Genomic DNA, 21,509 nt, shown 5'->3' with positions numbered 1-21,509 from the left:
TACCACCTTGAGGCACTGAACACAAAAAATACTTGCAGGTCTTATGTAGGGATTATTGAGGGGATCTGACTTCAAACTGCCTGAACCTTTCTACCCAGTTGCTGTTTACTCTCAACAGGTTGTCTCTGTGGTCACACAAATGCTTGTGTTACCATATTGGAAACAGCTGTGTCGAAATGAGAATGAGAGCCTGTGTTAAGGTGGAAGAGGGCATAAAAACTTTAGCTTTAAATCAGCAAGTCACTGAATAGTCTTCAGAAGTATTTCTGATTCTCTGTTGATAACTACGAAAACAACAGTATATGTGGTTATTCTTTAGAAAAATGGCAAAACCACTCTTTTTACTCATCTTACAATTTGCAAACTACTTGTATAGCTCTAGGTAACCTGTTAATTTTTTTTAAAGAACAGTATAGATGGTAAGGGAGAAAGCAGTACTGTTTTTCATCCGTTTTCATTGTATGGTTCTGTTTGGCTTTAAGACTTTGCCCACCCTACCAAAGGAAACAATGTCAACAAAATAAAATCAAGATCTTGCTGTGCTTTCCTTCCCAGACAATATTTAAACAGTCGTCTTGCCATGTGGGGAGATCAGCTGAGTACAGTGTATGCATTTGCTTTATATATTTGAACACATTGCCCTGAAGTTTGTTAGTCTGTTGCTAGCTTTTTGGGGTTTTTTTGGTTGGCTTTCTTTCCTCCTCTTGAAAAATACACTGCTCATGTGGGAATACGAGGTTCTGTTCCTCAGTGTGCCCTCTTCATACTCCCCATTTAAAAAAAAAAAAAAATTGTTGATGGTCACTACTTTGTATCCATTTCACAGAATTAACTTTTGTTCTCAAAAGTTTTTCACGAAGGGGACAAAATTTTAGAATTCTTAAAGATCCAGATGATACAAATACTTTAAAAACTACTGTCTTATAAGAATGTGTGTACTTAAAACAAAAAAGCTGTAAAAGTTGAACCAGGGAGTTTGCAGCACATACTTTGATCTTTCCAGGAGGGCAGCATGATGTTAACCTAATGCTGTATCACTTCTTCAGAAGAGGGCTGGGTGCTCCAGCTGCCTTTTTGCTCTGCTATGTGGAGTGACTATTCTCAGTCTAAGTGGCTCATGCAACTGGCTCACAGCTCAATGCAGTACTTGGAAGCAGTGGGAGCATGAGGCTAGGGAAAGTAAACAGACTTCTGGAGTGATATGTTTCCCACAGTTAAATGAAACCACACCTTTAGTCCATGTTACTGTTTGCCGCACGGGCATCTGACTGCAGATGAAGAGGCCCTTTTGTAATCTGGCTATGAGAATATTAACTTCAGGCCACTGCCAAGAAGGTATTGCTAACCAGGCCTGCTTTTTTGACTCCTGAATGAAACAAATGATGAAGAAAACACTGTAAGTGTTAGTTTCATTGGTAAGGACTCTTCTTTTGCTGACTTAGCACTCTAGCTCATTTTGTCAACTGCCCAATGTTGGCATAAGGGGAGCAGAAGGGGTATATGACATTGAAGGGATCCACCCTAGTAACAGCTGCCAGGTTGGCATAGTCGATTAGTAAAACACTAATAAGTTATCCATGCAAAGAACTCGTGTGTTTACATGCTGCCTTGGTATTGTAACTACGGTTTGGTTTCTTTGCTTCTTTACTCCTTGTAGTTTGTTGGTCTGCATTCTGCCAGTTAAAACTGCTTACTGCAGGATTGCTCTTTATTCCAAATATCTGGAATTATAAAAACAGGCTCCTTCATAGTTGTATTTCCTAGTTATTTTTAACCCAGGTTGTTTTCGTGATGCAGCCATTTTCAGAATAGAGCATCGGATGTGAACAGGAATGAGTAATCTGTGAAAGATAGTCAGGAGCTTGTGCAACCAGCCTCTTTGTTGAAGGTGGTCAAGAAACTACATCTTCACTATGTAGCCCTTATTCCTGACAAAGTTCTCCATGTAGACAAAACTTACGGTATTTAAATAATACTAAATGTGCTGACATTTACAACTCTGTGAGTAGGAGTGCTATGGTGGAAAATTATTTGAGGGTGAAGAGAAGGGCTAGCATAGCCTTTGCTGGGTAGGAAGCTACAAGATCTGCAAGAGCAGAAGGAAGCTGAAATCATATGACTGCAGACATTGGGAAAATAGCTGTTTTCATTATTGAAAGAGTGGTTGTTGCAGCTCTCTGTCGTCTATGCTTTGCTTCTTTATTTTTTTTAAAATGTATGCTTTTGACATTTTCTTAGAAAATATCTTTCCAACTGTGAATGTGTGCTATAGGCATACATACTTCTCGTAGATAATGTTGTCTGCAGATATGTTTGCTTCTCAGATTGCTGATCTCTGAACCGAAGGAGAAAGGCAAGGAAGGGAAAGAAGCAAATTCTGGGCTTCTTTTTGTTTCTTTATCTTGCCTTGTTTTCCTGCTTGGTTTCAGTCTGAGCCAGCTATCTGTTTGACTGTAATTGCTTGCATTGCTATCAGGTCCTAGTAACCCTCAGGGCCTGCAGTACACGACCAGAGCTGTTTGAGGGTTGTTGCACTGTCCTAATTTAGGTGGAATGTTAGAAGAGTGGAAATGCTCTTGTTTGTGGGATGGCTGTTTGTTGTGGGTGTTTTTCTTTTGTTGTTGATTTTTCCCTTCTGTGCAGAAATGTGGTAATTGCTCTGAATTCTTTCTTAGTTTGGTGGCAGTGAGTCAGATGCTTAGCTGGTGTGTTCGGCAAAGCTCTCTACTGGGGATGTGTCCCCTTGCTTCCTGTTTGAGGCATGAAACGCTGCTTACTGTCTGAAGTGTTTGACCATGAGCAATGGGGAGTGAAATCTTTCTGTTTTGTGTAGAGAGATCTGCTTCAGTTGTAAAACAGCGTCCTTTGCCCTATGATTTTTAAAAGTTTAATTGTTATGTGTGATAGAAACACATCTGATCTTGCTTTAAAGAGGACTTACAAAAATAATTTTCATGCTTCCTTCACACAGAGAAGTACTGGAGAATTGGATAACAGGTAACTGTTAGTCTCCACTGTCCACATGTAAGTCACTCTGACTAGTGTCAAAGCAGGTATTTGAAAATCTCCACAATTTGATTCATACTTGTCTCAGTTACAAAAATATGTGTGGTCACTTGAAGTATTTTAGCAAAAATCTGAGAAAGAGTTCTTGAATGACAGAAACCGGAGGGCACAGATAGGAATTTGTAAACATCGGTACTACAAAACTCTTGGTATTGCTAATTTAATGTGGTCTTTGTCTGAGAAGGAAAGGTAAATGCTTAGTCCTTTGGAATGAGGAGGAGGAAGGGGAGCATAGAGACTAGTTTTCCCTGCAAGGATACTTATCAACCTCAGGTCATTGAGCCTTGAACATAATGCCACTTGAAAAGATGCTAACACTTGGTATGACCTGTACAGATATTTGAAAGGAAACTTACAGACCCAAGTAATGGTGTGAAATCCCTGGAAGACTTGGTCACTTTCCCTGTATTATAAAAATGAGAATTGGCATATTGCTTTTGCCTGGAAAAGGTCTGTGTTGATGTTGCAGACTGTTGTTTTAAGTGGTTTGACTTCCTTAAAATGAGCTATTTGAGAGAAGAGCGCTTCAGTGCCAATGTGTTGTTTTAACCACACAACTGTGGAGCAGGTTTTGAGCCCAGCATGGTTACTGAATATTGTGCCCAGTTTTGTTCACAATTATGCCATGATTAGTACACTTTTGAAATGTTTTTATTTGAAACTTGCCCACATAACTCTGAGTCTTAAAAAAATAAATATCTAGATGCACCATGAGGTAAAACCCTGCTTTAGAATTTTGTGCTTCTTCTATAATTAAGGAAGGACATAGTTAAAAGTTGGCTCAGTCCCTTCTGTTCAGCAAGACTGGATTGTTCATAAGACAAACCAATTTAATTGTATTTCAGCTGCTTCCTTTTTGCATTGTTCCTTTCTATTAGGTAAGTGGTCCCACTGGAGATAGTATCTTCAGTACCTTGTATGGTCCAAAGTGTTATTTCAGTCTGATTCTGTTTGTTACCATTATATTGTGCTAGGACAGAAAGACAATGGTGTGAATTGTTTTTTGCAACATAACCAGTTTTGGTTAAAGAAGTTATTTTGGTCTTGGATATACAGTAATTCTCCCTGTCTCTGCTATGAATATAACCATGTTGGAAAATCGGATTGATGCTGAATGGGAATGGCACCCATGTCCTGGAGCTATACTGTAAGAGGGTCTGGGAATAATCATGTAATAATGCTGTTTCTCAGATTAGAAAACCTGAGCTTATGGGAAGTTTTGGGGATAGGAAGTTGTTTTTCTGAATAAATTTCTTTTTTCCTTGATCTGTATCACTATCTTTGAACCTCGAGGGATGGTTCGAGGAATTGTCTTGCAATAGTTGATCTGTGAAAACTGCTTTCAAATTTGCATTGCAACTGTGGGGCTTTAAGCCTAGGGATCAAAACTGAAGCCATATTTTGAATTCTTTGCGTTTTTTTTTCCTTTTAAATGGCCACATGTCACTCCCAGTTATCAGCCCCTCCTAGAGAAAACATCCTTGATGTTTAACTAAATAGTCTGCAGGAGCCTCACTAGTTCACTTGTGAGCCCTGCCTTGCACAGACAGGCTGCTGCTGCAAAACAAAGTCATCCTTTAGAGCGCTGTCTCCCCTTCCTCTGGCCCTCAAGATGGTATCTTTTATAAAGGTTTTGAAAACCACCTTTCCCTCCTGCCTGGCCCTGTTTCGGAAGGGAATTGTTGATAAGTGGGGGCGGGACTCTGGCCTTATCTCTGTTGTCAGAGTTGCCTGCCTGGTAGGTAGCAAAGGGGGGCAACCTTTTCAAATGAGACTTTCCTGTGCGGGGGCGGGGGGGGGGGAGGCCGTTGTTTTCTTGTTTTAACAGCTTCCTATTGTTTGAAACAGTAAATTTTCCCCTCCCCCCTCTATTCTAACACTTTCCTATGCCCTTAAATATTTTTTTCTGTGCAAGTATTACTCATAGCAGTTATTCAAGCGGCAAGTCCTGTGAGAGTTTTTCCAACCTGCTCTGATCTCCAGCTTTTGTTGGCAGTATCAGTGTGGAGTTCATGCAACAGAAAGTGGCCTCTGAAGGTCGATCTTCCTAATTTTGCAATCTGTTATTTTAATTCAGTTTCACCACTGCCCTGACAAGACTGGTATTTTCATTGAATCCAAGTTATCTCGGGAATCATCTCATATGTGGTACTGAAAGGTAGAAAAATACAGATTTTTCCATATGAATGGTCTTTGTTTCTAAGATGCAAAGAAGAGGATTACTTGAATGTAATAGTTTGCGTTTCAGTATTCTAGTCCTGTCAAATCGTGTTTAGAATATGTACATTTTATGTTCTCTACCTAACTGAAAAGCAGTTTCTAAGTCATAATAAGCTGCCTCTTGTTCACCATGTCATAGCTTCTGAGTAGTAGTATGCGTGTTAAACGTGTGGATAAAACCAGCTAGAATCTCTTCTCCCCTTGAAATATGTCACAAGTAGAAGGTATGCTGGCAGTTCATTTCCCATGGCTGTTACATTACAGCATTAACTATTACCTAGTCAGAAGCTACAAGGATTGTTTGAGGGTTTTTTGTTTTTGTTGTTTTGATAATTTAGATGTGGTTTTGTTTCCCTCTACTTGTCGAATTCTGTTAGAAAGTTAATAATGAAGCAAGATAATAAACATATCAGGGTTTTCTATTTTAATTTGTGAAAGTCAACTCGACTGTGGCTGGTTTCCTGATCCCCTGCCCTCTGTAACACTTCTTGTTTCCAAAATAAATAGTAATTATTCTGTGAATTTTGGAAGTCTACCACTCCTATTCCATGTTTCTCACTGCTTCAGTTTAGCATGGAGTACATCTTTGTTTAAATTTGTAAATTTGAAACAAAAACACAGACTTCGTTTCATCTGGTTGGTAATAGGCAGAGGTTTTAATTCTACAAAATGATAAATCTTGCGCTAGACTTTGTCATCAGAAGAGGTGTGGGAGAGAAATCTATGTGTAATTTCCTCTGCTCTTCATTCAGTATAATAAACTTCTTTAAGAATAACCTTTTTCAATTCTGCTGTGTTTTAGGCTGCCTTAGATAGTGATTGTAATCTGCCAAGGTAGAGCTCAGCTGTTCCACACCTGAAAGAGAAGATGCTGCTCTCTTTATGCTGGCTGTAACTTCTTGATGACTTGATTCAGGTTACTAAATGAGGAAATAGAGCAAGCCCCTCCTCTTCTCCTCTTCCCATTGCCCTCGAAGGGTTAATTTGGTGTTGCGGAGAGCAGGAATTAATATGTGGCCGAGTCGGGAATTTATCAAAAATAGTTATTTTTATTTTCCAAAAAACCTGTCCCCACAACTATATATACAAAGATCAATTTAGTTTAATAAGCAGATTCAGTCGCATGAGAATTAAACTACAGGGATACTATCAATAATCTGACTATTTTGGAAGTCAGAAGTTGGAAAAGGCGTTAGCTATTAATAGCGGTTTCTTACTAAATTAAGCTAAGCCAAATAACTCACTCAGGCTTCCTGGTGTGGTCTGTTTCTCTCTCTCTCGCTCCCTTTCAGCGGCTGCAGGTGAATCGTTAAGAGGTCGTTAAGGGTCGTTAGGCACACAAAGGTGTCAATAGGAAAGCAATCCCTTTGAAGGTCTCTGCAGTCCAGGCGAGGAGAGTGTGTGAGCTCAGGCAGACGCATACGTCCAGGCACAGGCAAAACTCCAAAGCGGGAACCCCGAAGGTGGGAAGAGGCGCGAAAGCGCATGGCCAATCCCAGCCTGGCTCCAGCGCGGGAACTCACGGGGCAGTCTTCCCCCCCTTCACGGCTGCAGGGCAGGCGAGGGGGGAGGGAAACCAGGCGGCTTTTCCCCTTTCCCCGCGAAGTCCGGGCAGGAGAGGAATTTAGGGGTACAGGACTCCAGGACATTTGGTAAGCTGAATTTTGCTTCTGTGATCCAAAGAGCAGAAATAGTAACTGCCTGCCACAGAGCACTGGGGTGGAGAGGGGAGAGACCTCTAACCTGCTTCAGTGGCTCTGAGGTTTTGACTTAATTTGTTCACACAAGGTCACTCTCAGACATTATGTTTTCTCATGAGGTGATTGGTACTTTTTCTAATACATTGTATTAGATAGGACTTAAACAAGCCTTAGGCTTCCCCCCCCCTTTTTCATTAAAAAAAAAAAAAATTGTCCCCCCTCCCCCCCCGCAAGTTTTTAAACTAACACTTTGAGGAACCTCTTGCTTTTCTCTGAGAAATAGAAACTCTGTGGTTAACATAAAGGGGTTTATGTGTTTTCTAACATTAATTTGTAGCGTAGTTAGACATACAGGGTACTGCAGTAGTCTCAGAGTTGTAGGTGTCTTAAAAAAAACCTGGACAGGCTGATTACGAGTTAGAGAGCTCCCCCCAACCCCATCTAAGGCCAGAGAAACATGACACAGAGCCAGAGGAGCAAAGGAAGCAGACTGTGGTGACTGTCGTGATGAACAATGGTTTTGGCATACCTGCTGCCTTGCTGCTGAGTTTCTCTGTGTTTGGCAGGAAAAGAATGATTTGGAGGATAGCCAGATAGTTTTGTAGATGTTTTTGGTATGTTTCCATCTTCTCTGAGGGAGAGAAAACTGAAGCACTTGCTTTGTAATATAACAAATGCCTGGCAAAGGCTGACATGGTCAGCTTTAGGGGCAGGATTTAATAATGCACTTCCAATTGGAAAAGTCAATAGTAGGCTAGACCTGAGGGCTCTTGGAAGCAAATGCAGGGAGACCATTGTGCAGTGGGAAGGGCAAATAGTAGGGTATAGTCAAAGCAATGCGTTAAAATTATGTTCATTCTACCCTTCCAAATAGTTACAAACTTATATATACTTTTATTCAAGAAGAAGACTTTTTCTAGTAATCAAGAAGCAAAATGGATCTGGAACAAATATATTTGTAGGAAGTTTTTGCAGTATGACAGTTTTTGACTCTACCAAGAGCCAACTGATGCTAATCACTTGCTGTTTCTTCTGGGAGTTCTCAGCTGTAAGCTGAGGCAAGATTTACTTCTTCCAAAGAATAGTGTGGAGCGTCGTTAATTTTATCTATTTTCCATCCACGTGTTTTCAAGTTCTGACATTTGGAATCACAATAATACTTTTGATAACTGATGTACTTGATTCCACAAGAGGATGTGCATTACTGTTGCTGTCCTAATAGGTAAGTGAGTAACTGGGTCACCAGAGTATATCAAATTGGAGAATTTAGAGGGACTAGGTGAAAATCAGAAGGCTAAAAAAGCAAGAAAAATTTCCTTCTGGTCTAGAAAAGAAAATACATCTTAAAACCGCATATTTTGGCTCAAGCTCAGAGCAGTTTAACTTCAGATGGTGTGACTTCAGTCCCAATTGACCAGAGACATAAGACTTAACCAAGGTTAGCCACTTGGTTACATATGTGACATACACACATATGATTTATTTTCCTAACCACAAAGGAAGGATGTACAGACTCTTAACCTGAGTAGAATATTCTTGTTTTTTCCTGTCTCTCTTACAGGTGTGTGTAAGGAAGTGTTGCAATCTGTAATGCTGGTTAAGCAATGGGTAATAATAATAGTAATAGTGTGTCTGAATGCGTTCTCTTAGTGTTGAAGGAAAACTTGGACTTGGTAACTAATTTCTCAACAAAGCATTTATTGTGGCGTAATGAGGTGACTGAAAATAGCATTGTGGTGTGGTAACTCCTCCTGATAAGCATAGCTTTTACAGATGTTACTTTCCCAGATGTCATGTGATCATTCCTTGAAGGCTGATTATTGAGGGAGAGGGCTTTTAAACTGGACAGTGTTTGGTTTTGTTGTTTTATTGCCTTGTCCGTGTTCTAGATCTGTGTTTGTTTCTGTACCAATTAAATCTTCATCAGACCCTCTTTTGCCAAATGCAAGAGTTATGTCTATTCAGCAGCTTTTTCTGTCATCAGCATATTGTGTAGGGAATTCTGGGGAAAAGAAGTTATGTTGTACAGCGTTACAATGCTTGGAGACGCGAGCCTGAAGCAATATCATTGTCTTGTTCTAACAGGATTTGGCAAGAGAAGGCATGGGCAATGTTTGGTTTGTGACTCTAGCTGTGTACCTGGAGGTGAAGTCTTTGTCCTCTGACTAGCTCCAGATGGTGATGGTGTAGGTAAGAGAGTGTAATCCAGACTGAGTACAATGGGGAGAAGTAAGTTTCAGAAATCGTCTTGGATTGCAATGGCAGGCTGTAGAAACTATAGGTTTGAGGTGATGTTTCTAACTCTTCTCCTGTGATGAGCTCCCAAAAGACTAGAGGATTTTAACATTGAAAAAAGCTGAATTTTATTTAAATAAGTACTAGTTTGTGGGTTTTTTTAAAGAGAAAATTCCAGAGAAGTAACAAAAAGAAACAGAGACAAGTTTGTGTGCAACTTTCAGATTGTCTGTTGTATCTCTTCCAGCCATTCAGCCACTGAGTAGACCCATATGTCTATTGAAAATTTTGTGCCATGTCTAAAGCTAGTCATACTCTGCAGTCCCTGGAGCCCTCTCTACCCTTGGTACCTCCTTAGGCAGGACAGGGCAGGATGGGGCTGTACCCTTGGCTCTAAGGATGCTACATGGCACAGCCAGAAACCAAACACATAAGTGATATCCTGAGACCCAATTATTTCCCCATCCCCTGCTTTGTGCCATGAAGTGTAAGAAACCCTAGAGCTGCTGTGCATCTGTTGTCCTTTCTCCAAAGCTTCTCTGTGCTCTACCCCAGCCCTATTACCCGGGGCCCTGCTTGAAGGAATGAGACATGTCTATTTAGGCTGGATACCTCTCTCTGCAGAGGTAAAAAAAAAGAACCAAGTACACAGAATACCAGTTTAGGATGCTGTACTTTTAAAATTTCTTGTGTTATGGGCTGAACTAAACCAGAAGCTGTGTAATCCTTTGTGCTTAACCTTATAGCACCCCAGGGAGTCACTGCTGGAAGGGTTTCTGCCAGAAGCATCTTGTCTTCAATTTCCTAAGTGCTTTCAACCATTGGTGCAGGATCAGAATGGGGAGAGTAACAGGAGCAACTGTTTTTCCTCTGGATCTCAAACCCACAGCAGCATTGTAACAGTTGAATTACTGCTGAAAGAAAGTAAAATACACGTCCTTTTATTTTCAATCCAGGCTGAAATCCTGTTGTTGAGCAAGACTGCTGTTTTCTCTAGCTACTTTTTCAGTATTAGCTCAATGACTTCAACCTTTGTGGTTGGCTGGGTACTTTGCAGTGCTTGTTTTTGTATATAAAAGCATTTGCTCATACCCTTGAACTTGGTCTTTTTCATTCAATTTTAAAATAACTAGAACTACAACAAAATGTTTTATTAGGAGTGTTTTCCTTTTTGTATGTACCAGTTGTTTAAACACAACTTCCCTGAGCACCTGCAGAATTTTGTTTAAACTTCCTATTTACCAAGCTTTTTCCAGTTGCAAAAAAGATGAACTCTTGTGAACTACCTCTTCTTGCTCTTTTTGTGCCAGTGCATAACCTGCAAATAATGTGGAAAGGCTCTTTTCCTGGTATATACCTCTTCCTGAACATTTCCTGGGGTGTTGGGGTTTTTTTGTAGATAGCTTCTGGTGCCACTCAGTAGTGCTATTTCATTGCCAGGCAGAGAAAAAAAAAAAAAAATCGGAGCTGTTGACATTACTCTTCTTTTTCTTACCCCAGCACCCAGCTGGTCTGTTCAGCTTGTATTATACTGCATTTGCACAGCTTCTGCTTCTATGACCCATTTGGACAGAGCCTGCTTGTACTTAACAAGAGTCTCTTTCATGCTTTGTGGATATCTCCAGGCCACAGCAGGACACAAAATAATCCTTTTGCTTTTGGTAGTTTCGCAGTACTCTTGTGGTGAAGATGAAATAACCTTTCTGAATAAAAACAATAACATCATCTCCATAAGCCTGTTTTTGATATAAGGCAATTGTATCATTGTTTCTGCATTTTATAGAGTGAACAGCTGTTTTTTTTCCAGGAGATTCCAACACTTTGAGATACTAAAATGTGTAAGGAAAGAGTTGCGTAAGTTTTTTAAATCAGTATGGAAGAAGTTCCTTATGGTAAACAGTCTATTTGAGTTGTAACTTAGAAATTTGAGTTCAGATTTTCAAAAAATTCAAAGAGGCCAGAATTTTGTGAAAGGTCATGTGTGGATCTTATGGCTTCACCTTAATTTTAGTTTAAATGTAAAATAAAATATTTCTATTTCAGAAAACTCATTTACAGGATACAGTTTGCCTTGCATAAAAGAAACTTCTACCTGTGTTTACTATGCTATAATGTTTTAGTTTCTGAAATGTATTTCTGGTAAATATATTGTATATGAAAATCAAAGCAAGTATCTTTAGCCTAGTTTAGCCATCTGCCCCAAAGTTCACATCATATGATAGGTTCAACTGGATTTGAAGGCTTTTTTTGCAATTGCTTCATTAAAAAAAAATAAAAAAAATTCTTAAAAATATTTATTCTATTACATCTTTCAGAGGTACCAGGACAGTACCAGCTAAGTACTTGTCTATTTGTAATGGACTTATTGATGGAAGTAAAATTTCAGGTAATGGAAGTACCTGTACATTCCTGTACTCAAGGGTTCCTTTCCTGTATTTGCAGGAATCATAGAATCATAGAATCAACCAGATTGGAAGAGACCTCCAAGATCATCCAGTCCAACCTATCACCCAGCCCTATCCAATCAACTAGACCATGGCACTAAGTGCCTCATCCAGGCTTTTCTTGAAGACCCCCAGGGATGGTGCCTCCACCGCCTCCCTGGGCAGCCCATTCCAATGGGAAATCACTCTCTCTGTGAAGAACTTCTTCCCAATATCCAGCCTATACCTACCCTGGCACAACTTGAGACTGTGTCCCCTTGTTCTATTGCTGGTTGCCTGGGAGAAGAGGCCACCCCCCACCTTGCCTGTATTTGATGTTTAGCTGTGAGTTCAGAGTTACTGTACATTTATCATTTTCCTCTTCTTTAAAACACACAACTCTGAAAAATTACTACTTCATGAGATTCTGAGGTAGGTTAGGGCTTCAGCTGAGGAGAGATTATGTCCATGGCTATCAGCTCAGCCAGCAATGGGTTACAAGGCCAGGTCTGGTCTTATGATGCGGGAGCCCCATGGAAGGTGTGGTAGCATATTGCAAAAGCTTTATTTGCTAGTGGGAAACAATGGCACCATGTGCAATTTAGAGATGTATTGAGGTTTGGACCTCAATTAAAAAGGAATTAAAAAACCAAACCAACTAATGTACACACCCCAAACCTCAGTAGCTTGCACTCGCAGTCTTTTCCTCTTTAGTTTTCCTCCCCTCATTAATCACACATTTTGTTGTGGTGCTGCAGTTGTATGGAAAACAAGAAATCAGGCTTTGGGTTCTATTTTCCTTGCTCATCTGTTCTAGGTGGTTGGTGAGGTGTAGAATATTGTGATATGTTTTCCCCAGCCTACTGGTCTTACTCTTTCCCTGTGCTATTAACTGATAGTGGATATGGGATGTTTTGATTCAGTAAGCTTTTTCCTGTGCTATGTGCAAATGTTTTTCTTAGTCAAGTTCTGAAGTCTTCAGTGGGTTTTGTGGGGCGAATGATTCTGCATACAAAGCCAAGTGAAGCAAAAATGGCTTTCTCTGTTCTTGTTAATTATGCTTATTCCTCTAAAACTAAACAGTAATGATCTTAAACCCAAGCTGAAATTATTTGCTTATGCATGTATGTGCACACTCGTGATTCTGCCAAGGTGTTATTTATAGCTATACAGCACAGATGACTGGTTTAAAAAAAGGAATAATCAGCATGCTGTGGGTGCTGGGTGTATGGTTCTATATTTTTATGTGGAACTATTAATCTATAACATTCCACAGTGTATTCCTGCTTGTCAGCTTTAGCAAGGCAGAAAAAAAATTATGGAAGCATTTAATACTGAGACCCAGCATAGGCATCTTAAAACTTCTACTTGTTCATTCTTTACTCTCTCTGCCTATGCTTTGCTTGCATGAGTTTACACTGCTTTAGTTTTGCACCTTGGTTTGTTATTCGGCAAAAATGTGAATTTTAAACACCATATGTAGTAATGGTGATATAGGTAAAACACAATATGCAGTGAATTAATCATTTGAGAATAAGCTATAACTATTATTTTAATACTAAATACTATTCTGACCTAAGAGAAAAGAGGGAGTAAATCATTTTATGATATTATCAAATATATTGTCTAGCCCCAGCTGCCGATCATGAGTGCTCCCCAGGCCTGAGTATTGAAGCCAATTCTCTTCAATCTCTTTATCAGTTTATCTGAACAAGGGGATCAAGTGCACCCTCACTAATTTTGTAGATGACACCAAACTGGGAGGGAGTGTTGACCTGCTCCAGGGTAGGAGGGCTTTGCAGAGGGATCTGGACGGGCTGGATTGATGGGCTGAGGCCAACTATATGAGATTGAACAAAGCTATATACAGAATCCTAAACTTGACTCACAATGGTCCCATGCAATGCTACAGGCTTGGGAAAGAGTGCCTGGAAAACTGCCTGGAGATGCTGATTGACAGCCAGTTGAACAGGTGCCAGCAATGTGTTCATGTGACCAAGAAGGCCAACAGCATCCTGGCCGGTGTCTGGAATAGTGTGACCAGTAGGACCAGTGGAGCGATTGTCTTCTTGTGCTTGGCACTGGTGAGGCCACACCTTGAGTACTGTGTTCAGTTTTGAGTCTCTCACTACAAGAAAGGCAAGGAAGCTGGCAAAGGGTCTGGAGAACAGTTTTTACGAGGACCAGCTAGGAACCAGGGTTGTTTAATCAGGAGAAAAGGAGGCTGAGGTGTTCTCAGGTGACAGATGAGGTGAGAAGCTTGAAGTTGCACTAGAGAAGGTTTAGATTGAATATTAGAAGAAACTTCTTCAATAAAAGGGTTCTCAAACACTGGAATAGGCGCCTCAGGGAGGTGGTTGAATCCCTGTCCCTGAAGGTGTTTAAAAGACAGATAGATGTGATGCTAAGGGATTCAGTTTAACAACAGACTTAGTGAAGTTAAAGTGAGGTAGGAATTGTCTGCCCACCCTCTGTGGAGGTTTTTGCTAATTAGTGGTATCAAAGTCCTTTATGTGCCTGTATAGAGAAAACTGATTTCTGTCTTGAGTTCTGTCTTTCCCCATGAGAGAGAACAGAGCACTGCTGTATTTGACATTCTCAACACATTGCTGAAAATACCTATTTTTCCACCTAAAGGCTGTCCATCTATTTGGTCAAACTATTGCTACTCTCAGTGCTTTTGGTTAGTCTGCATTGTCTTTCCTTTGAAGTGCTAGTGGTGCTGGGGTTTTATTTGCTTGTTTTTCTGCAAAGTCCAGTTCTTACTTAGTTGTGGTTTTTATTCTCTGTGGATGTGTGTGCACTAACACTTTCAGTTGTTACTGAAATCAAGGTATAATGAAACAGAGGGATCTGTGGTGCTGTAATGTAAACAGCATATGATTTTGAAGTTGATTGCTCCTGACTTCTGTTTTAAGGAAAGAATGTGAAGATTGACAGGAAAATTCTTAACAAGGTAGCTGTTGCAGCAAAGCAAAGTTTTTCTATTCAGCATTGTAAAGTCAAGAAAATAATGGCAGCAGGATTCTAGATTTTTTTGAAGTTGTTAGCTGTTAATCCTAATGTTACTGAGTGTTCCTGACATCAGTGGTTGTTAATATCATGTTTTGATATGAGTAAAAGTTTTATCTGGGGAGCGAAGTGTGTTTTGGCAATAAGCCCCATACAAAGTAAATCATGTGGCCTTTGCGTCTCTAGTTCTGACCTCATCTTGTCATTGTTTGTCTTAGAACAGAAGCCCTTTATTACTTGATTATCCCACACTGGGCCCTTACAAATTCTTCTCTAAGAAGAGATACTTTCCTCCAGAAAATTCTAGATCATCTTTCAAATTATTTTCAATCAGAAAAGGCTATAATACTGGCTCTAGATATTTAAAGCTGTGTGTTAAGCCTTTTCTTTAATTGCAGTTTGTCTCTGAGTGGTTGTCTTGTATTAGTTCTTTACTGGATGAGGTTTAGTAGCTTTCCTGATTCTCGAAGAGCCAGCTAGATACTTTGAGTCATGTTTGCTGCTTTATGGAAGTCTGGATATGGATGCCCTACTGCCTTTGCATAAGTGACATAGTTTTCCACTATTTTGAACAAAAGTCTGTGTGGTTTTAAGTTTGCACAGAAGACAGATGTTTTTCAGCCAATCTCCTTTCAGGAAGGGATCCAGAAATGACTAGTAAGAATTTGTAACCCCGGGAAAGTATTTGGAGGCAGTTAGGAGCCATAGATATGGATTGGAAGGGACCCTTGAGGTCATCTGTCCAACCCCCAAGGAAGAATTAGATAAGTTCCCATTAAACTCAAGCAGGTAAAGATTTCCATCCCTCCACCATCACTGAAACTTACTCAGTTTGAAGCAAATTACTTTCTTCAGCTTTTCTACTTAGAAATGCTCTTTAAATAGAGTTGACTGACTGTCAGGCTGAAATCAAATGATTCAGATTAGGTAAGTGTTCACAAGATTTCATTACACTGCTTTAAAAGACAACCTGCTATAGTTTTATAAAAATCAAAGCATTTTATATGAAGACAGTGGAAAACTGCTTGCTGTAAAGAAGATCTTTGTGCAGTATAAAGCTATACTTCATCTCAGCAGCTTACAGAGTTTCACTTTAGGATTTTTTGATAGAACATGGTCTCTCCATGCCCCTTGTGGGTCTGAGCAGTTAACAGAAACATAGAGTACCTTTGTTTTTTGTTTTTCATGGGTTATTTATTGGTTGGAAAAGTTCATATAAGAACATATTCTTTCTTCATATAAGCTTGTACATTTTCTCCCTCCAATCACTGTAGAAGCAATAGGCTGTTTTACTAGTTCAAAGTGCCAACATTGCCTCTTCATGGAGCTGTATTCCCGAGGCAATTTGGCCCATCAGTTTCCTGTCTATCCTTTTGTCTAGTGGTTGGTAGGCTTTACAGATACAGTGGTAGTGACCAAAATGACTGCAGTTTTAGTTAAGGGTATGTGTTAACCCTGTTTGCTCATCATTCTGCCTAGTTCCTTCAGATTTGATTTCCATTGTTCTGAGATGGTCTTTCAGAAATGCTCTTTGTGGTGTCTTCTGGGAAATCTGCAATGTTTGTCAGAGGCTTGCTGTACCTTTACTCTCTAATGAAGTACAGCTGTGGATTTGGGGAATATTGTTTTTAATCAATGCTTCAAGATAATTCTGGTGGTCTTTACTAGAAACGGATAGCTTAATATTTAAATAATGACTTCTGCATCACTAGGTGGAAACATTTCCTTAGTGTCTGAAATACCATTTATCAAATTGGGTTTTCTAGAGGGTTCTGGGAAGTTACCTTAAGCTCTCTTAAGCTTTATCATAACTTCATAGCACTTCACAGACTAGGAATTTGTCCAATAGCAAAATATAAAATAAGGAAGACCAGTACAAGTCTGTCATGGGTATCAATAGTGTTGTCAGTTGCTGGTTCCTCCTGGCAGGCATGGGCAATTAAGTTGTTCCTTTAAGAGGAAGACTGACAAATGGAGTGATTTTGACAGCAAAAGCATCACATCCCAGTATAGCAATTGTGATTGAAAAAATGCATGCATAAAGCACAAAGTTTCTTTTATGCATTGTCTTCTCTGCTGTATGTCTTGCAAATTGTTTTGTTTTGCAGGCCCAATAAGAGACTTGGGTTTCTTTAAGCCTGTGCTGACCCATGGGCAGCTTTGCTCTGAGGTTGTATGGTTGGATTGCTGGAGTTGTAATGGCAGTAGTGTCCTGTGCCAGTCTCTTGTCTATTGAGTTTGTCTCATTTCTGGGAGCCTTCCCTCCTTCCCAGAGAAAGTTGTTGCCATGGTGCATGAGTTCAAAGGAGTATCTAGAACACTGAACTTCCTGGCTTTATTGTTTACTCCTTATATACAATTTGTTTATTATTTACTCTGTATAACATTTGCTTAACACTGTTATAAGACTGTGCAACTGTTCAGGGGTTTAACTAAAATCACCCTGGCCAGGTTAATTTTATACTTTGTATCAGTGAATAGCATTCTTAATATGATAAACAAAATCCAAGGACATTAAAAGTTTTTAGACTTTCAGCCTCAATTCATTGCATCTCTAAGATAAATGTTTCCAGTAATGAACCAAGAACATCATTTATGCTTTTGCATCTAGCATTCTGTCTTATTTTGGTCTTGTATCTGTATTAGTAACATTTCCAGCAATAAGAATCCTGTCTCATTTCTGTAAGAACAGTTTTCATAGGTCTGACAATACCTTTTTTACTTAACTTCAGACTACATTTTCTGGAGTCATGCTAAAATGTCAGTAGGACATACAGTAGCTACAGCTGGTTTGGGGTTTTATGAGTTTGTGGTCCTTTTTTTTCCTTGTTGATTCTTTCTCATTGTTTTTTGTTCCTTTTTTTTCCTTTATTTTGTGCATGTGTGTTTTGTTTTTTTTTTTTAGCCAAGAGTTATGTGGAACTGCAGTAGTTGTCACCTAATATTGAAATGGTACAAAAGATGGCAACTCCATCAGCAGTTCAGCCATAGGGCTTTTCCTTGTACTGCTGAAACTGTTGGATTGTGTGTGTTCTTATAGGGCAGCAGTCTTTTTCAAAAATAATCAGAAACAATAATATGAAAATATTTTCTTGACACTGAACTATGTCATTCTTTGGAGCTTGTGGTGTATATCACCAGAGTGTTACTGTGATTAATTTCACAAAGTAAGGTTTTCTTGAGTTCTGTGGTTGGGACTTGCAGGCAGCACGGTGTCTGGGAGAAGTAGCGAGTTTGGAGATCACCTTCCTCTGCTGACGGGCTTGGGTGGCAGTGACCTTCCTGTTCTCTTGCAGATCGCTGCTCTTTTCTTAGCAATTGTATGTTTAGTCTTTAAAGTATGGGAAACTTAGCTTTTTTCCTACTGATAGCTCATCAGTAGTGATGGAAACAGAACATGTTATTTTGGTTATGATGGTTGCTTTTCACAGGTGGGTTTTTTTTCCTGCTTGCTTTTTCATGGAGCAGAAGGTAGTGGGTCTGTAAATATCTGTTCAATCAGTGTCTTTCATATATTTCAGGTAAATTAGAACTCACGTTTTGTAGCTATTATATATCATCAGTAAGTTTTTAGAGGTTGGCAAAGTGTGAAGCTGCTATTTATCTCCAGTGATCTGTGTTCTTCATAACTGGCTGGTTACCAGCTTTAATGTGTTCTGATTGTTCTTAGTTCTGTAAAGGCCACATAAGCAAATAAACAACTGGAACTTGCTCTTATGAGCAATCACAGCGAACCTGTGGTTGGAAGAAGTCAGTTCTGCTAAGCCTGTGCAAACACAGTGCAGGTAGTAAACTTGCAGTTACTGCAAAAGTCAATGGTCAGCTTCCAATACTCTTACTGCAATGATAGGCTACAAAGCTCTGACCTGATTCTGGTTCTAAGATCATAGACATTAATAGAAGAAATTTATTCACTTTATCCTGGTGGAGACAGTTTGACTCAGTAAGTAAAGCTTTATAACTCTGAGAGCAGAATGTGGTTTTGAATTTAAAGTCCACTGAATGGGTGGTGCTCACAGCTGTGCTTCTTGGACATGTTTGGATTGTATTTTCCAATTTTCTTAGGTGCTATGGAAAGTACAGAGTGCTCAGTAGCTCAGGGATTTTTGTGAGCTAGCATGGAGCCTGCTTGCCTTAGACCTTTTCATGCTGTGTTCTGCTCTTTCTCTGCAGCACAGGCTTAGCCTCTGCACCCATTAGAAGTGCTACCAGCTTAAAGAGATTCCTAAATTGTTGCTTGAAACTGAATTATGTCACATGGCATGGTTGGGTCATGGTTCATTAAAGGATTGAGCTGAGGCTGAAATTGCTTTGAAATGACTCCTGTGTATGTTCAGTGCCTAGGAATGTTGCACGACAAGCATGGTAATAGTCTGTATCTGCAAGCACATCTGAAAGTTGTGTGTGGCATGCTGACAACCACGAATAATATTCATCTGTGTATAGATATTTTCCTGCCTTACAGCAGTGCTAAGATTTCATTAATATATTTGTAGAATCAGTTTAGTAGAAGCATGAATGAAATATTACTAGAGGGGAATGGGTTGGGTCACTGTAACACATTCAGACTTACTGAGGAAGTTTTTCCTGTGTTTTGACAAGAAAAAATCTCTATTTGTATAGAAGGCAAAAAATGTGTCTTCAGATACCCAGGATATCTTTGCAAGAAATTATTATCTTAGTTAATTTTTGCTGATGCGCAAACACTGTGTGTCTATTTCATAACAAGTTTTATGCTGCAGTTGCTATTTTCGTACCTAGTTTTGTACCTGTGGAGTAATTTTGATTATATCAGCCATAATAGGTACAGTTGGTTGTTACCAACTATGTGCATTAAAATGGGATGTTTCTAAATGTCATTGGGAGTGTCCCTGCAAAATATTGTGCAATTGTCTATAAAGTAAATACAGATGGATTACAATTGTAAAAACTTGAAAAGTATTTGGCCACAAGTCTTGTTGAATCTGTTTCTAGGGATTTCTCAAGTCAGATTATTTTCTATATTTCCTGTGAAATGAGGGAAAAAAAATTGGGATTGGAAGAGCAATTTCTACTGCAGGATTCTTCTGGCTTCTTCAGAGCATCACTGTCTTTTGAAAGAAATGGTGTGGCCCATGTATCTAGATTAAGTAACATTTTTAGAGGTACACATAGTTTCTCCTTGAGAGAGTCTGTTTTGCTTTACAAAGCTGTGGGCTGCCAAGTCAAACTTTGTCTTCTCAGCCTTTGAAGTTCAGTGCAAATCCCAGTTCTAGGGTGGACAGTGTAGTAGCTTATATTCGCAGAATCACGAATCCTCATACTGCTATTTGAATGACTAAGAGATCATAAATTGAACACCTGAAGATTTTAAAAGATGTGTATGAAAGCTGCTCTGGAGTTCACATGAGTATTGTGTTTTATTTTTGAAACCTAAATACCTCCTTGACCTTTCCAACATACTTCAGACCTTTTGCTCTCACGTACTTTTTTTGTAATTCTCTGTTCTTTTCCATGTTATTTTATTTCTTGGGTGGAGAAAGTTTTATATTTTTTGCTTTGTCTCAGAAGATTCAGTGTATTGTGGGAGGTGAGGCAACACTGGTCTTGGCAGAACACCACAAAACCAAGAGAGTAATTAAATGACGCAAGCCTTTGATTATTTTTCTCTCTCAAGCTTTCTGGCATGGCTGGCCATTCTGATTGCAAAAGGAGGAACAGGAGAAGAAACTTGTAAAGATTGCTTGTAGAAACAGAAGAACTACGTTGGAAAGTTTTTGCTACCTTTAAAGCTCTTCGCTCTCAAGTCCCAGAGTTGCTTCTTTTTCGCCTCTGAGGATAATGTCTCTTCCATCACCAAAGATGCAACTGAAGGGGAGCTGACAAGGTTTTGGTTTGGTTTCTCTACTCCCCTACTAATTGGATTTTCCCCATCTTCTTCAGGAGGATTATAAAAGGATTAGAGAATCGGGGGGGGGGGGGGGGGGGGGGGGGCATGTGGGGGGTGGAGGAGATGGGGGTTGTTTGGTTGGTTGGTTTTTCTTTTTCCTCTTGAGTCTGGCACCTCCTTGATTTGCTGTTTGTTCCCCGAAGTAACTGCCTGTTTGGTAAAGGGAGAAGAAACAGAAGAGATAAACTTGCATGATGATGTATTCTTTCCCTTTGCAAACTTTATATGTGGCTGCTTGTAAAAGAGGTTTTTGCATATGCAAGCGTTAAATGAAGAACAGCATCTTGGACAGCGTTTAACAGAAGCAAACTGCTTGTGTCCTGATGAAAGCATAGATTCTGTTCAAGCTGTAATTTAAAGAAGACAGGATACTATTACAGTTTTGAATTTTAGTAAAAGGAAGATTCCAATCAAGTCAGATACTCTGCCAGCGTAAACCTGCATATTCTACAGTTGAAACTAGAAGATGTCTTGGAAAAGAAATTATTTTTCTGTGGGTCGGGGAAATGTACAGGGCATGTTTACTCCACGAAATACAACCTCAATAGCACCCAGTAAAGGTCTCAGCAATGAACCAGGACAGAACAGTTGCTTCCTGAATAGTGCTCTACAGGTAAGAATACATAATGAAAAAATGTGTGGGTTTTGTCCTAAATCTATTGTAGTATTTTCACAGGCTTGACTGTGTGATAAATATAGCCAGGCTTGAGTACATAATTGTTTGTGGTCTTAGATAGAATAAAGCTATATTTGGAAATGCAGATTAGTTGAGTTACAGAGCAACATTTTTTAATTTTCAGATTTTCATGGTGAAGTCAACATTATGTGTAAACTTGTCATATGTCAACTGAACTTGAATATATATAGAGAGAAACTATTTTAAACCAGCAGAATATTGCATAGTTTGCATTTTGTCTACTTCTT

The 21,509-nt window shown here is 39.5% G+C and overlaps 1 protein-coding gene across 15 annotated transcripts in view; it reads left to right on the top strand.

Moving 5' to 3' along the window:
- Positions 1-21,509, top strand: part of USP54 (ubiquitin specific peptidase 54) — a 117,133-nt gene that overhangs the window by 28,512 nt on the left and 67,112 nt on the right. For 12 of the 15 annotated variants that reach the window (XM_064144907.1, XM_064144910.1, XM_064144913.1 and 9 more), the window contains exons 2-3: positions 20,313-20,522; positions 20,729-21,198. The exons of 1 other annotated variant lie outside the window; for it this stretch is intronic. In XM_064144907.1, the coding sequence (XP_064000977.1) occupies positions 21,052-21,198 (147 nt within the window). In that variant the 5' untranslated portion in view covers positions 20,313-20,522; positions 20,729-21,051. Of the gene's footprint in view, positions 1-9,157; positions 9,177-20,312; positions 20,523-20,728; positions 21,199-21,509 lie in introns of those variants that run through there. 2 more of the 15 variants (XM_064144912.1, XM_064144914.1) reach the window with 2 other exon arrangements.

Source organism: Pogoniulus pusillus, chromosome 6, assembly GCF_015220805.1.
Source record: "Pogoniulus pusillus isolate bPogPus1 chromosome 6, bPogPus1.pri, whole genome shotgun sequence".
Taxonomy (NCBI): Eukaryota; Metazoa; Chordata; class Aves; order Piciformes; family Lybiidae; genus Pogoniulus; species Pogoniulus pusillus.
Note: the sequence above shows the minus strand (reverse complement) of the source record. Positions and strands in the feature narration are given on the sequence as shown.